At 30.3% G+C, this 17,531-nt stretch overlaps 2 protein-coding genes across 2 annotated transcripts in view; one reads left to right on the forward strand and one right to left on the reverse strand.

The window, feature by feature from the left end:
- Positions 1-3,043: 3,043 nt before the first annotated feature.
- Positions 3,044-4,385, reverse strand: l(3)87Df (lethal (3) 87Df). Its single transcript, XM_068776734.1, has 2 exons — positions 4,247-4,385; positions 3,044-3,429 (listed from the first exon to the last, which is right to left on the reverse strand). Exons 1-2 carry the CDS (start codon positions 4,298-4,300, stop codon positions 3,115-3,117), a joined length of 369 nt encoding a protein of 122 aa, XP_068632835.1. The 5' UTR covers positions 4,301-4,385; the 3' UTR covers positions 3,044-3,114.
- Positions 4,386-5,890: 1,505 nt separating this feature from the next.
- Positions 5,891-17,531, forward strand: part of LOC137932854 (protein numb-like) — a 39,039-nt gene continuing 27,398 nt past the window's right edge. Inside the window, exon 1 of the mRNA XM_068776535.1 lies at positions 5,891-6,158. The gene's annotated coding sequence lies outside the window, so the exon portion shown is untranslated. The remainder of the gene's footprint in view (positions 6,159-17,531) is intronic.

Genomic DNA, 17,531 nt, shown 5'->3' on the forward strand with positions numbered 1-17,531 from the left:
GAACATTTTGCAAAACACATCACACAATGTGGATTTAGCACATAAACGAATTTTCAATAAATCGGCATATTGTTCCATAAACGTTTACAAAACAGTATAAAATAAGAATTGTAAGTCAATTCACTGTAAGGACCAATGGAATCTACTGTGTTATAGCAGTGCACATTTATTTCTGGGTCACGAAAGAGATGCTGTGCAGGGTTTTATGTTTTAAAACCCTATACTGCACACTGTAATGAAAAAAGTACATTATTTATCATCAGGTTACGGCCTCTCCTTATTTTTACTCAAACCAAAAAGTTTATTATTCTTTTTTATATTTATTTGTTATTGACAATGTTATAAGTTAATATATGTATTAGTTGACTTTCACAGGTCGTAGTCAGAATATGTGGTAGCCGAGCTCTGAAAGCTTTTAATCAAGACCTCTTCGAAGTTCGAACAAAGTTCGAGGGCACTCACAGGAGCCTCAGCTCAAGCCAGTTCTTAGATTGCTTATACACAACGACCCCTTTTTAAACCGTCAATATAGGCTGTTACTTGATAAATGTTTATCATTTTGATTCGATGGTGGCCAAAAAGATCGAATTAAGTACTTTTATTACATTTTAGCACAAAACAGGGTTAAGTTGTCTACCCGCTAAATCTCTGGCATGGCACTTTAGACCCGCATATCTTGCGCACGCCGAGGAATTCAAGTATAAAAATATAGTTTTATCGACTTTTAAGTAGAATATATTTAGTTTTAGTTTCTGTAATATAGAGATATAGAGATTTAAAACGTGTTTAAGTGTTATTTTAACCACGATTATTTGTTGTTTGACAAAGTATGCTTTAACATTAAGTTTCTGCTCTGAAGAATACTAATTGATACCTAAATTAAAAATATTTTCTTTATTTTAAGGATCATAAAAAATAACTACTTAAAATCATTAATTTTTTATGTGCTCTTCATCATTCTTCATAGAAGCCAAATTGCTGAAGCGGCTCAACGGTGTGTTCTACACAGGGTTTCGATCTTATTGATAAAGCCAGACCATACTTCACAAGACTAGCCCTCATGCTGCGTTGCCCCAAGTCGTTAAAGCACCACTCCCAAGAGATCAAATAGGTGGTACATCTGTGTCTGCCGTATACCCGGGCCTTGTATTTACTTATTACCATTTTTATGTTCCCTGTCAAATCTTTCAAGGGGCACGACCTTCGGCAATGAAAAGAGAGCCTTAATACGTGGATCCATACATCGATACTAGATTAAACAGGAAAGGCATCTATATATTGGTAGAAACAGGACGGAGATCGTAAACAACGACGTATATAATTGATTATTTTGTTGTTGTAAATATTTTTGTTTGAATAAATGTTAATAAAAACGCAAGAAATTTATTCTCCGATACAAAACATTACATTCGTCCTGATACATGCCTCATACTTTGTGTTTAATTATTTGCTTAGTACATTTAAACTCGGTAATTTGTAGACAATAATAATACAATCAAACACTATACAATTAATCTCAGCCCTCTCAACATTACAGAGATAGATGTATCACAAGCTTTGTTTACCCGTTAATTTATTTATAGCCAGTTGTCTTTTGTTAGCGTTATCAATAAAACAAGGGCCATTCAAAAGCATATCATTCACTATTCACATGATATTTCTTCATCAATAACTCAAATAGAAACATCTCCTGAACCGTAAAAACAAAAAACTGGTATTAAAAACTTCTTAACAAAAAAGGTGGAAAGTCACAAAGATCACAAAGTTTATTTTGTATAAATTAAAGCAGAGTATGATTCTGATATTAAGCTTTCAACAAATAATCAAATTATTTAGGATCTTCTTTAATTATTTATTAGCATGTTAAAGTATGTAATGTTGAAATATTTAAAAAAATGAGAAAATGTTTTCTATGGAAAAAAATAAAAATAGCAATCCCATTTATTGCCAGCTTGTTTCATTCTGTATTAACTAAGTGTTAATGTATTATATTTAAATAAAATATACTTTTAGACGGCCATTTAGATGAGTACTGCTGTTATACTATTAAGGATTTAGGGCTATACGAATAAAAGCTTAAAAGGACTAAATGTATAACTTATTTGCTAGCAAAAATTTTTAGTTTTTACACCCATTTCCAAAGTTAAAAGCTACCAAGTATAAATCAACAACATGTACACGATTTTTATTTGTAAATGTCAGCCAGAACTGCATTATATTGATTGTTTGCCTTTTAGGTAAACAAATTGTCATGAGTTTTATTTCACGTGTATAAAAACAAAAGAATATTTTGAGGGAATATTACAATATGAAATTTTACATTTCAGAGGATTATTGAAAACAAACCTCTTATTTATCGAAACTATATCAATAGTTTAGTTTCTGCATATTAACAGTATTATAGCATGCTTACACAAATATTTCCTGCAACTTCATTACATAAAACAGTCAAGGGCTTTAGTTCCCAAAGTGGTCGAGGGACAACGGTGGTTATGGGGGGTCCACGGGGGACTCGAATTTGTAGTGCGTCTAAGAAAATTATCTGCTTTTGATAGTGAAGAACTAAAGTATTAGCTTAACTTCACCCATATATGTAGGCAAATAAAATTTTAAGAAACTTGTGGAATGTTACTTGTAAAAACTAGCATATTCCATATTCAGTGCAGCCAGTTGAGACTTGCAAATCAGGTACATTTCTATGTCCATGCTGGATCCACTAAAACCAAATACATTTTGAAAGTGGTCTGTGAGAAAATACATCTGAGAACCTCTGGTTTGGTAAATACTGCCTGTATCACCTAATTAAAGCCAAATAATGTTACAAATTAGTTTGTTTAAAAATCTTAATAAAAATTAATATTGTATTTTCAATCATTAAAATTATTGTGTTACCATATCAATATACTGCTGAAAATAAAGTATATACAGCTTTTTTAAATATGCTTAAACTTAAAGTAATGAAACAAAAATTTGAATTTCATTATTTATAATATCTATGCTTAAACTTTCATAAGAGCAAGTCTTAAAGCATATATTACATCAAACTACTGATAAATATATTTACACATTAATATCATACAACACAATTGTCATTATTCTCCAATTTTATAACTTCTATGCTGACTTCAGAATCCCCTTTTGTTCTAATTCTTTTTCGACAACAGTTCCTTCATAACGAATTTTATCTTTTAAAGCATCCTTTAACATTTCTGCATCAAATTTTTGTCTTGACCACTGATATCTGCAGTATGACCAATAAATTAAAGTGGTCAATGAGAAAGCTCCTACTCCGATATGCTGTGATAATAAAGGTTTTGAAGTCTTAATAAATGCTGCCAATCCAACACCAACACCAGAGCCAATTCCATATAAAAAACTTTCTCTAAAACATGGTATTTTGGACAAGTCCCGACCAAAGAGCACTAAGCCCTGCAAAATAAAAAAATGAGGTCAAAGAAAAAAATTGAATATATTTGGATTAGAGGATAATTACCACCAATAATCACTAATGCATAATGACATTTTAATTACAGATTAACAATAACTTTTATGACTATATGGTTGAATTTTGAGATGAGTACAGTTTGCTTGTTTGCCAAAAATTCAGTTCCTATCTAATAATTAACACACACACATTACACAATAAATATATAACTAACTGGTTTTAAACACTAACTTAATATTTTAATTATAGTAAATAATGTGCACTTAAGACTTAATGTTAGACATAAATAAATAAATTTATATTTATTCTGGATATTTAAAGATAATTGTTTTAACACATAATTTGTAAGGTTGTGGGATGGTTTCCTATTCCACTGTAGAAGATTTCATTTGTAACATACACATTCAAGTCTATGTATGTGCATATTTGCTATAAAGTAGCAAGGAATGGATGCAAAATTGAATTTCATTCCATATTCCATTTTTATTGTGGACTGAATTTTAACTGTCAACTAATTATTTCTTTTGTAAAAAATGAATTGTTTTTATTTTAAAAATACTTATATAACGTGAAATTCATTATTATTTCTATTGTACTATTTTTTGAGAAATTTAATTAGTTTTTCATCTAACATTTTTTTTAAATTTATGAACATTATCCTCAAATTTCACGTGTCTTTTTTACTCTCTTTTCTAAGGAACATACGAACTTTGTGAAAAAAAAGAGTTGGGGTGTATTAGAAAATCTTAACCTTTTCAACATATTTAAACACCCCAATATGTTAAAAAAATTAGATTTAACCTTCTTTTCATCTTCAGGATCCTCTTCTAACATGCTTTTAACAACGGTATCCATGTTTACTTTTTAATTTATTGCAATAATATGCCTTTACTGTATATAAATATTGCTTATATATAACTTCTGCATCAATATTACTTTGCTAGAAAGATAAATGTCAGTGGTGTTATCAGTTTTACGCATTATCAGAGAATGAAAATAAAAATTTTAAATCAAATTTGCGAGCATGTTGCTGCATTATATTTTCTTTGATTTTGATATCAAATTGTCTTACGGAATATTAATGATATTTTATGAATATTTCACCGGATTGAAATAAAACCGAAGTCACTAGCCACTTAGGCGGAAATCTATGGTGTTATTCCTAAGAGAAGAAGAGGAACTCTGATTAGACTGTCGCTCAATACACGTTCTGAATTTTTATTCCAGGGTGCTCGTAATTGCCAATCTCTGTTTGATTAGTCACTATTACTGTATTCAAATGTTTTATTGAGTGTATATATATAGTATTTAATAAAATCAGAGTCGGTTTTTTGATGTAATTGATATAGAAAAAAATATTTTAAGCCATAGAATAATCGTTCAAATATTGCATCAGAAACTATATTTACAACATGTATCTAAAGCCTCTTTTATTAACTTCATTCTATAGTAAAGCTAATATAAGAGACTTTAGTTATATGTTGTACGTTGTAATTACATGATATTATGATATAAAAAATAATTTAAGATAATATAAAAAAATAAAACAACGCTGATATTTTATTTTAGAGATCATGGACGGTAAACTGTCTTGATATTGATACTTTCTTACATTTTTTTCAATTTAAGGACCTGTCGTCAACCAACACCACGTCCAAAGTATTTAGCATCCAATGACTAAATCGCTAATCGCATCTTAGTCCTGTAACATTTACCAATTGGTGTGTTTAGTAAGTTTATATATAAATTAAAATTGGTACAGAACATACATAACGCAATCGAAAACTTTAAAAGCTTGAGTATAGTTGTAAAAAAATTACATTATAAAAATAGCTTTTGTGATATGTCATTTGTTAGGAAATTATTGCAATGTTTAAATCGTCAAATAATTGCCATCATTATCATATTAAAAGATCTGTTATGTAAGAAAGGTAGTACTTGTCATGTTATACTATTGTTCATATTTTGTATAAATAAAACAGTAGTTTAATTAATGCGGGATTTTTTTTAATTCAAAGTATTTTGCTGCTTTCATCAGCTAGATTCATAGGCAGACAAAAACGTTTAAAATTATCATATTGATTTCTTGTGATAGGATATAACAAAATCAAAAAAGAAACATAATTAAAGTCTATCCTTCATAAAACAATATATAAAAAAACTAAGATTTTCCAACGAAAACGGCTAGTGTACTTTTATTTTTTTAGACATGATAAAAAAAACTTTACAAATATATTGAAATGACATACCTTAATCAAAGTGATTTAGTCTTTTTTTGAGAAAACATGCACTCACTTTTCCTGAAAAACTTAACTAATATTACTACTTTTCCGTAAGTAGAATGTGCGATTTAGAAGTGAGATTTATATGAAATGTCAAATGTTTTCATGTCATCTTGACATTTCCCTGAGTGGTGTTTCAGGCTAGATTTAGGATTCAGTTTTGTTGGTTGTGATTAAGTCATTGCAGAAATCTTAGTTTTTAAAACCTTGTATTGTTAATTTATACCGATAATTTACGCGTCCTAAGAATATAAGTTTTTTTTATCTCGTTTTCAAAAAGTCTGTGTTTGTGTGGGTGTTGTTTTCTTTATCTCATTTCGTTTTACTGGCAGTAAAAAGTAGAAAACCTCGTTTTATCCCATTGATTAGTTGTCTTTAATAGTGAGATATGGCCGGCTACTAACACTACTTTCACATATATTGTATGTTAAGTAAGTATCTAATATTAAATTGATAGTTGTTAATTTATTAATCAATACTTAGTGTTTTATGGTTACTAGTTTAATCTTGTCTTATATTTTAAGAAATGTCTTTAATTATATTTATGATATCATAACTGTAAGTAATTTGTGAAAGTTGATTTATAAAATTTTTAATTTTTTTTTATTAATTTATTTTGGGAATATTTAATGAAATATTTATGATTCTACACTTTAATTGTGCTATTATTATAGATTAATAATATTGATTGATTAATTAATTCTTTGAAGCGTTATTTTTTTATTAATAAATTTTAGCAATAAATATTAACATTCATAATTTGCCTAGTTAACATATTAGATTTGACAGTTAACTATTATTATGAAGGTCAGGCCACTAAAGTATAGCTAGAGGGATCACTGGATTCAAAATACCAATTGCTGATTACTTTGCCTAGATGCAAGGCTTCAGTATTAGGTAAATAGTTCTTGTTTTTCATTACTTTACGATAATAATTAAAATATTAAAAAAACATGTACATATGTACACTGTTATATACCACTGATTTTTAAATTTATGTTGTACATAATAATATTGAAATCAAAATTAAAGGTTATCCAATAATTAAGATATATTTTATGGCAAAGGTCACATAATTTCAAATAAAAGCAAGATTTTTTTAATTATTATCAATAGAATTACATTGGCTTAGCAAATATGAGCAACTTAAATTTAACCTATGTTGTTTACACTCTTATTAAATGTACTAATACATAATTATCTTGGCAAGCAATAATTTCTGGAGTGGACTTAGCATTGTTAAGAGCATTTAAAATTCTGTTATGTAAGGAAAGATGTCTGATTGATAAGAGTAAATGCATTGATTGCAAGGAGCCCTCTTTAAACCTGCTATATGTGTGTCTGCTTTGAGTATCATACCAAGTTAGTGTACCTGTAACATGATGAATTCAGTTCCTACATGGTGAATCCTTGGAATGCTGAGAAGTTGACTCTAACTTCTCTGATATCATAGCTTAATGACTAACCTCCTTTTTAAATTAAATATAAGCTATTAATACTGCAAGCTTTTCATAAGCCTTCACATTTGTCATCTTCATTGTAAGTAATATTTATCAACAATAGTGTTAGTAGACACTTATGAATATTTCAATCTTTATATATGAAATAAAGTAAGTTACACCGTTCATAACTCGAGAACTCTTTGAAATTTTTTGGTGATTATTGTGTTTTTACATTAGCCATCATCCAGAACAGGATAAGTATTAAATTATGACCCTCATTATTAAAAATAATCATTGGTTCGTTTCGTTGCCTTTCATCTATTTTTATATAAAACCAAGTTATGGTAGTTACACTATTTACAAAAAATATTTTTTTTTGTTCACTTTTGTAAAAAAAAAATTAATATTAAATGTTAGGCAGTATTTTTTGAATCAGTTAATATTTTTATATAACACACATGTATTTCATTGTATTCTTTACGTGTGTATGTGTGTTTAGACACTAGTCATTTCTTGCTGGCTCCACTATTTTATCATTATTTTCGTTATAATTTCAACCATAGGATGTTCACAGCTAGAAATTGGTTTCCCCTACAGATTTCGAATAGGATTGATTGGAAGCAGGATGCATTCCGTGCCTTTAAACGAACTTAACTAGGTCGTCTGTCTGTCTACCTTGTTCGCGGAAGTCCTACGCTGCGCTTGCTGTCCATGGTCTTCACTCTCGAACCTTAGGGTCTCTGCGACGAACTATTTTGCGCAATATGGTTTGCCCACAACCACTTTACCTCGCCAATCAGCTCAATATGTCAATAATTTTCGATCTACTGCATATCTCATTTTAGACTCGACCGCGTTTATATATCCCAAAAATAGCCCCCCTCCATGGCACCTTGAGCAAGTTATTTTGTACAAGTTAAAAAGTCATTACTATTTAATAGGAAAAATAGATACCAAGTCGATTTTCAGAAATAGACGGCATATAATTAAAGCATCAATCGGTTGGGAAACTGACATCTGCAACGCCGACGCGAATGCGGCCGTGAAGGTTACTGTTCAAAGTAACTGTGACCTTCGTCAATACTGTACTGTACAATACCTGACGATAAATAATTTTATGAATTCCATATTAAAAATTTTATGCTCTTATATAATAAATCATTCAAATTATTTTGTCTTATTATGAACAAAATATGCCTAGAATAATAGCTACAAAGCAAACATTAGTACAAACAAAGTCGTAATTCTAGTAAATTCGGTAGTTCCTCACGTAAATATCTTTAAAAAAAATCATATATGTAACTTGGATTGTTACTGTTATGTTTAATTAACATCGGAGAGTGTAATAATAAAAAAATAACTGCTTCTGGAAAAATGTACATTTCGTTATTCGTAAAATCTAGAGTCTACTAAAATGTAAGAATGAAAATTACGTTTTATATCAACCATTTAAATGTTGTTTATTTACATTTACAATATTTACATGACAATATTTAGATATAAAAACTGTTAAGTTTTTGGACGGCTCTTCTTGATAGATCATTGTTCCGGACCGGTGATAGTTTACTGCTTATAATGTGAAAATATCTGTCGATTTGAAAGGGTTTGGAAAGGGAAACAAACTGCTATTTGAATAAATATATTTTGTTAGAATAGTGACATACCTATAATAATGAAGTTGTGAAAGAGTCGAACTTGCAGCGTAGCAATTTCGGTTTAAACTCGTTTCGTTGACGATATCGTAGGTAATAGTGTATTTACTATTATTTATTACGATTTTATTAAATCATATTCTGCTGGATTGAACATTTGGCGATGGCCATGGAGGCCAAGCTTGCAAATCCAGTTACCTATCTGGAGATAACTTGGTACGGTATCGGCTGTCGGTACAAGTTTCATTATTCTTGCATGATGTAACGGCTCCGTCTGAAGGAAGATACTCTCATTCCAAGAACTGCGCCGGAACGTATAAACAGCTTATTTCTAGACCGCTTAAGTATATATGTGCAACGTATTTCTCTGATTCCGTGATCTAAAGGCTAAGAGAACATGTACTCTGTGCGGGATCTGATCCGCGCGCGCTTCTTACCTGTCAGTCCTACCTTTAATTAAGATTGTGGGATCAAAGGGTCGGGTGAAGCCAGACTACAAAAAAACAAAACGTAAATGGTAATAAAGATAAAAAAGTAAGGTGAATTATCCGTGTCATTGAACAAATAAATAAAAAAAAAACACAAAAGAAAACAAATAGATATATGCTGTAAAATAAGAAACAAGGTAGGAATGAAGACGATGAAAGAAAGGCGACGAAGAAATATGATCAGTGTGAAGAACGAAAGGTTTTGTGAAGAATGTAAGAATTTGCGAGGAAAGAAAGAAAAAACAGCAAAGAAATAAAAAATGAAAAAAAAATCACATCTGCGTTGTAACGTCCCTGCCCCTAACAAAGCATTTTGGTGTTTCGCCTTCGAAATGAGATCATTTGCTTTCGAAGTAAGCTGAGACCAACCACCCTGAACTACAGTACCAGCTTGAGGTTCCTCGACTCTACCGTGTTTGACATGGTCATTAGCCAAGTTAAGGAGATATTTAGGTCAGAAGGAATAACATTTAACTTTTCTTCTGGAAATCAGGTTATTTTTTGTTTCGTTGCTAATGCATGGTTAATAATGATTTTATCAGCAAGTTTATTGTAGACTTTTTATTTTCACATTGGTGAAATGAGTTTACAAAATATTTTTGTTAATGCTTACTTTTTAAATGTTGAAAAGTTTTTACCAAGGCACTAATATATTTGTCCGCATGTGCTTTAAAATGAAAATCAAATTGTCGTCTGAGCGAAAATATATAAAATGAAGGTATTCAATTTAAATTATTATGAATAAAGAAAAATCGGCTAGTTTCTGCATAAAAATTTTAAAACCTTTTTGACACGTCAACCAATACTTTTTTTAATGTTTGTCATTGTCATTAACATTTTTAAAATGAACGTTAATCACTGTTTATTGCAAAGCATTCATTCAATATTAATAATTTACGTTCTCATACTTACCTCAGAATATTCTCTAAAGTTTAATTTTTACCAATAAATCGTACTTGATTACGGCTGTTTTATACAATTTATTAAATATTTTCATATTAATAAAATATGCTCTTTCTTCTCGTCGATCATAAGTATCAACAAACACGTTTTAAAAACATGAATATAATTATACTTTTTTTTTATAAATTTACCGGTTTATTTTTCCTCCGTGCGTGCTCACTTGTGTGCGAATAGAAACAAGATATTTTTCGGAATGCAACCAGTTCAAGTTATTGCCGCATACATCCTTCATGCCTCTCACTATACGTTGCTAGTTATCTGTTTAAAGTAGGACACGCCTGGGCGCATATCTTCTGTGATAAATAGTGCGAAGCTACCACAACCGTATAAAGCTTTAAACAAGTCAATGGACACTTTCCAAATTCTTTTTTGAACTCCAATATAGCATATTAAAATAAACTTAAATTGTTTCATAATATTCCTTTATAAACACTAGAAAGTTGCTTTTTTTTCACTTTCAAATTGCTTATTATCTGGTATACACTTGATGTATGTTCGATTTGGTTTTATGTAAGAGTGTATACGAGTGAATTTGAGCATCAATATAATCAAACAATTTATTGAGTCCAAGTAGAATTGATTAGTTCGCAAAGATGTCAAGGACAATTACTCGGAAAATTTAAGGTGTTTAAGTCTCAATTGGGAATGTAAAGGTTTTTTCATTCAAATACAACGATTTTGTTAATGAGGTAACCTAAGTTATTTTTTGATTTCATATTAGGTCAGAGAAGTCTTCGCAAATTGTATGAATAAATATGTAATAAAATCCTTTTGGGTGTACTTTTTGTATCTGGCCAGTTTTTGAAACATTAACAAGTTTACCTTTTTTTAAAAAAAAAAAGTTACTAAATTTTTCTTTTGGGGCTATTTTTCATTGTTTTTCTTATTTGTCAAAATTAGTAACATAAGGAAGTTTTACTTTAAAGGAAATAAATGCATCGCGAACAGTGAAATAAAATTTGTTTGGTTTAAATCTTTTTTAATCGGGGCATTTTGATGTTAAAGAAGCACCTCGTTTTGGTCGCCTAGTTACGGATAAAAGGACGTCAAAAGTGGATCAAGATTGGTCAATCAGTGTCACAAAACAGTTTTGACCCATTGCTAATAAAACAGGGTATACAAAAAAGCTTGATATTTGTGTTCTGTACGAGCTCACTGAAAACAAAACCTAGCGATTCTTTATTAAGACTTTTTGAAACCGGAGCGTTTTTAAGAGATGGATAACTGGCGATGAAAAGTGAATCACGTACGAAATGATATAAGTTGGCATAAAGTAATCGAACAAAATGGCACCTATATATTACAGTTGAATAAACTTTAAAAAATGTTCCAAATTTTCACATAAAATGATTAAAAATATTTTCTCCGATTTAAAGTTTTTTCTTTTTTTCAAATATTTTCTTTATCTATTTTTATTATCGATATAGTAAAAATTATTGTTATCGCGCATTAAAATTATTATCCACTGATCACTATGGATGCTAACATTATTTCTGTATTGAACTGTAAGACCTTGTTTATTTTACAAACAAACGTGCTAAAAATATAAAGTCAATGGTCATTAGAGGTAGTTATAAGTGTGCCTAACACATTTAAATTTTTGTGCAGCCTCGGGGAAGTACAATCACTAAGATTGATTCAGTAAAAAGATATATTTAGAACTAAACGTAAAACCTTAACTATGATAGCCAACCACCGAAGGCGGTTTAGGTATATTCTTATATTCGTTAGGTAGAATATTCTACAACAGTATTGAATTACATTACGATTTTTATAGCATTTAATTAGTTAAATTTAATAAAAAGGTACATTAAACCGTATAAATATGGCCAGAGCGAAATGGAATCATTTCTGTATGGAAAATTTTCAGTCTGATCCTACCAAAAAAGTTACCTAGCGTTTCCAACTACTCTCTTTTACATAAAGTGCCTGTTACTTTAATACTACTCAAAAAAATAAAAATAAATTATTTATCAGTGCATCCTCTTAAGCAACTAGGAAAGCAAATGTACCGTCGAAGTAAATTGTAAAATTTATTACTTTCTTGTACATAACTACGAACATTATTGGGAGAATTAAAAAAAACTAATGTACAGTGTAACTAACAAACAGATGTAGCATTATTTTCTTGTGTAATAAAAAATATCTACATACACATAGTATATGTAAGCAATTAAATGATTTTGAAAATTATATAGCCAAATAATTAAAGTCAATTCACTAAAAGTACAAATAGAAAATATATATCGATTGATATTATTTTTGTATAAAAATAAGAAACTGAATGTTTATGAAAGTGTTATTTATTTACATTTTGCTCTACCAAAATGTCCAATCGAAAATTTATATTAAGATCATTTAATAAAAACTACATAATTTACACATATATTAAAAAGTCTTATTTTATCGTAAATGTTGAGAAATATTATTGTTATTACCTATTATAAGTTACAATCATTTATTTGCGGTGTGTGTTATACTGTAAAAATGACTATGTAATACCGTTCGTAATTGGCAATGCTTATCATAACTAATTATAAAGTTGTTTATTAAAAACACTATTTGTAATGTTATCAGATATTTCTGTTCATGTATATTTATTTGAATGTAAAAAAGGGTAACAAAAATAACATTTTTTTTGCTTCTTTTTAAATATTCACTTGTTTAATATTTTTTAGTAATGAAAGCGAGTGTTGTTTATAAATGATATCGGCTCTTTAAGAGTTATATGTGTGATACATAACACGTGTTCATTCCAGCTAGAATCGATGTGATGACCTCAACAATTGCAATGTATGTTAACGCCACTCAGACGAGACTAATGACTCCTTATGATGTAACAATTTGTCTTTCAACTTGTCTGGGTAAATAATAGCCGCTATTCAGCGACTTTCTTTTTACACTTATATAATACTTTCTGTTTAGTGTTTGTTTTTTTTTTCCGAGAATAAAGCTTTTTTTAAATTATATCTTAAACTTTACCTTTTTTTAGAGCAATCATCTAACAAGAATTCAATCTGTTTCTAGTTTCAATGAAATTGTGCACACCTAGTATTCTTCTCATGGCGTACACATGTGGTCACTTTAAGTGATCTTATTTGGATATGAGTAAATGAGTAAGTGCCTTGCGTGCACTAACTACATTTTTTCTTGTACTCTTTTCTCCCATTTTTGCCTTATCACTCCCAACTCCAACTCGTAGCCCGTACGCACAAAAAAACAGTTTACTTCTCGAGCTATCCTTTACTTGAACCCTCCCCCCATAGTACTGAGTTCCCAATACAATACATTTTTCACGCCGTGGCACGATAAGTGGATTTTATTACTATATATACATACATATATAGTATATGTAGATATTTAAATATGAACTATATTTACATACCATCAGAGCTAGTAGAAGTCATTAGTGTATATATTTGTTTGAGTTGTTTTTTAGTTTCGCGTGCACCGTCCAAAACGTTCACTGGCAGAAAATGTTTTTGGCATTAAGTTCGCCGTCATACATATTTGTATACGAAGTATTTATATAACTAAATAGATGACGATTAAAACTATTAAAAGACATTTAAAAATATTTTTAATTCTATACAATCTATTATATATTGCCTCCCTTATTTTAAGAGATAGTTCTTAGATTAGTCCAGAAGTTAATTATACAATTTCTATTATTATTTGTAATTGACACGATCATTCTATAATTTTGATTTGAAAATATCTATTTCATCAGATTCCTTTTTAAAACGGGAACAGCGATATACATAACCTTGATTCATTATTTCTACTTATTACGTATTTTTAAAAGCTAAACACTTGCGTAAATATAGTTTTTTTAAATATTTTTACAACAGAAATAATAAAAAATAGAGAATTTTTTATTATTTTATAAGTACTTGTGTGCCTTTATAATACACAATAGAAAGCTCAATTTGATTAAACTACTTGTATCTGTAGGTACGGATATGGCAAGGTCGGCCAGTTAAATGGAACAGTTATTATGGAAAGAGCTTAAAATAGATTATAGGCATGGCGTATGAGGGCAGTACGCCTAGGAGACTTGATAACGTTCAATATCGTAATCATTGATTCTTTAATATCATATAATTTGTAATGTATAAGTGGACTGCGTAAGCCAACTCCCACTGGATGGAACATTTTCCATTCGGTAAAAATCCTGTTAAATCTAGTACTCGCTTGTGAATTAAATTGGCAGTAATTTGGTGTATCATAATAACTCGTAGTAAAGAATATGGAATCATTTAAGAGCCCATAGTTTTATCTATATCTTTGTAAGATTCGAAAACTGTCGCAAAGTGTGTGTCGAAATAAACAAAATGAAAAAAGGAAAAAAAATTCATTAAAGTCAAAAAGATTATGACAGAGGAACCACTTTGCGTTAAATTACAAGCAAAAGTGACACAAAGAATCTTTGTGCTGTCAAAGTAAAACACAGCTTACCTCCGCTTATTTGCCACAAACAGAAAAAGAAACTAGTAATCGAATGACATAAAATTATAGTCCAATATAAAGTTAACAATAATGACTAGCGTATATAGTAGCCTAATACGAAAGTATTAGGTAAGGGAAGGGTAGAAAGAACATTAACGCAAACGTCCACTGTTACACTGGAAATCTTTCCTGTTTACCATTTTATTGACAGCTTTGCGTAAGATCTCTGTTTGTAGTGCCATCTCATTATCATTTCAATTATAGGATGTGCACAACTGGACATAGGTCTTCCTATAAATATCCAAGTGGCCTACATTCAGCATATTCCGAAAAACCTTAAAAAGGTCGTTACAGGAACATTCTACGCTGCACTAGGCAATCCTTAGCCTCCAAGCCAGAAATTTAAGACTAGTAGCTATCTGTTTTGCGCGATATATGGCCTTTCTATTCCCACTCCTTCTTGCCAATCTGCTGAGCGATTTTGGATACTTTCGCTCATTTGCAGAATTCTTCATATCTCGATACTCCTAATCTTGTAAACAAATCCTCAACACTTTTCTATGGCCCGTTGATCATTATATATATATTCATAGTCGTATATTATTAACATTTACAAGGTTCAAGGTGCAGGGTGCGATGAATAGTGTAAACAACAGAACATCATAGTAAATCTAATCAAAATTGTTATAATCATGTTTACAAGTGCAAATTACAAATGTAAACAGAAGTATATTTAAAAATATATATAAACTAAAATTGGAGGAAAATAAGAAAAACCTATGATCATAAATTTAAATCACAGTACAAATCAAAATTATAAATCTTTGCATGTTTACGTTTAGGTGCCTTCAATCGAATTATCCCTAGTTCAAAATAAATATACCCTTACCTAAAGGTTATATTGCATGTATATATAAATATGTATATATGTTTATGTATAAATTGCGTTGCGGGCTTAACTATAGTTACACTTAAGTCAGGGATTGCGTACTTATCATTATTAAAGGTAAATAGGCCGACACTTTGTCTTCCAACTTCTGTTTAGTTTCACAGTACGTCGTTTCGCAGTATTTAATTAAGCATTTATCAGATAAGATATCAGTCATCTTGTCCTGCCGCGACCGCATCGAAAGTCGTTTGAATAACCACCGCCTATGATTTTAATTGAATATATTTTAAATCACTTACTAGCGATACTAAAATACTAATTTTTTGTCACAATATCGATATCTTACATACCATAGATCGCCTAGAACATTCCGAACAAATACTTCAAAGAAATCGAAGAATTTTAGTTTATTAGCACTTTCTAACCAGTATTAATAACCATTAATATAAAATTTTTGATGTTGATTAGTTCTAAACTTTCTAAAGGCAAATTATAGAATTATCGCAATAACGTTACGTTCGGAAATAACATCATATCCTGAATCCATCAATTCCTTGTGAATCTATCTCAAACTGAAGCTTCAGAGGTCTTGCTGGCGTCCATAGAAAACGATGACTGCTTACCACAGTGGCGTAGCTAGAATATTTGGGGCCCCTGGCAAAATTGTGGTCAGGTGCCCCCCCCCCCCCCATTTTTTTACTGAGTTTAAAAATTTTTAGATTTCAGAAACCAATGGCCTTATCTTTTCACGCACATAAGACCATATGATGTTCTCTTGGGGTGTTTTTTTAAAACTTCATATGGTGTTCTCTTCAAATGAATCTTTTTTTCTGAAAACGCCATATGGTGCTATCTTGAAGGTCAAAATTTACAAAAAAATATAAGGTGCTATCTTGAAGGAAAAACTTTTAACAAACACATATTTAGTTATCTTAAAGGATTAAAAAAACGGACGTTGGTAGCTTTGGGGAGAGGGTTCCAAAAATAAAACGAAAAAATTACCTTGTAAAAAGAAATTAGCCGAAATTTTAAAAATAACATAAACCGAACAGGATGCATTTGAACCTGATGACCAACTCCGACTAGTAAATGTTTTTGTAAAATATTGTGAATGCGGCTGACCCACGCATATTGAAAAGGGAAGATTCGCCACGCTATTGACGGACGAATGAGGTGTTCACAGAAAACATGTAGAAAAAGACTTCTCTATTTTATAACACAATTTCGAAAATTAACATATGGCGATTTCGGCCACTATGCGCATTTTATATATAAATTGTTTAGGCATGAAAATTAAGTATATTTCGGATGAAACAGATTTGCAGGTCATTAGCAGGTCTGCGATTTATGGTATAATTCATGGCTTCTCAAATTATTTAACTCGCGATACCCTTTCGGTTTATAAGTTTTTCGCGACCCCATTCAATAAAAGATTCCTTAGGGGGGCGGCCCCTCCAAAAAAATAAAAAAGGAAAAAGTCTTATAGAAATTCTTATTTTCGAAATCTCGCGACCCCCTAAAATTTTCAGGAGACACGCTAGAGGGTCCGAAACTCAGTTTTAGAAGCCTTGGTATAATCTATATATTTTTTAATAAATTCGATTATGGTTTTTTTAATACTTATTTCGATAAATTTGATACGATTGTGGAGGTGGACCAACCCCTACATGCAAAAAAATAAATGAACATAAACGAATTTTACAAAACGAGAAAATATGGATAATTTGGGCAATTTCCATTTACACTGAGAATAGTGCTCTGAAAGTAACACAGACATCGTACTGTAGATTGTGTATATTTTGTTAAAGTACATGTTTATTCGGTATCCAAATAGTGACTTATTATTAGAGGTGATACAACCAATTAAGTTCAAACGTTTACGTCGCGAAACAGTCACCACAATCTACACTTTGTTGACCCT

The sequence above is a fragment of the Battus philenor genome, unplaced genomic scaffold, assembly GCF_028537555.1.
Source record: "Battus philenor isolate CCGP_79_NKW_IND1 unplaced genomic scaffold, ilBatPhil1.0.hap1 SCAF_12, whole genome shotgun sequence".
In the NCBI taxonomy this organism is placed as follows: domain Eukaryota; kingdom Metazoa; phylum Arthropoda; class Insecta; order Lepidoptera; family Papilionidae; genus Battus; species Battus philenor.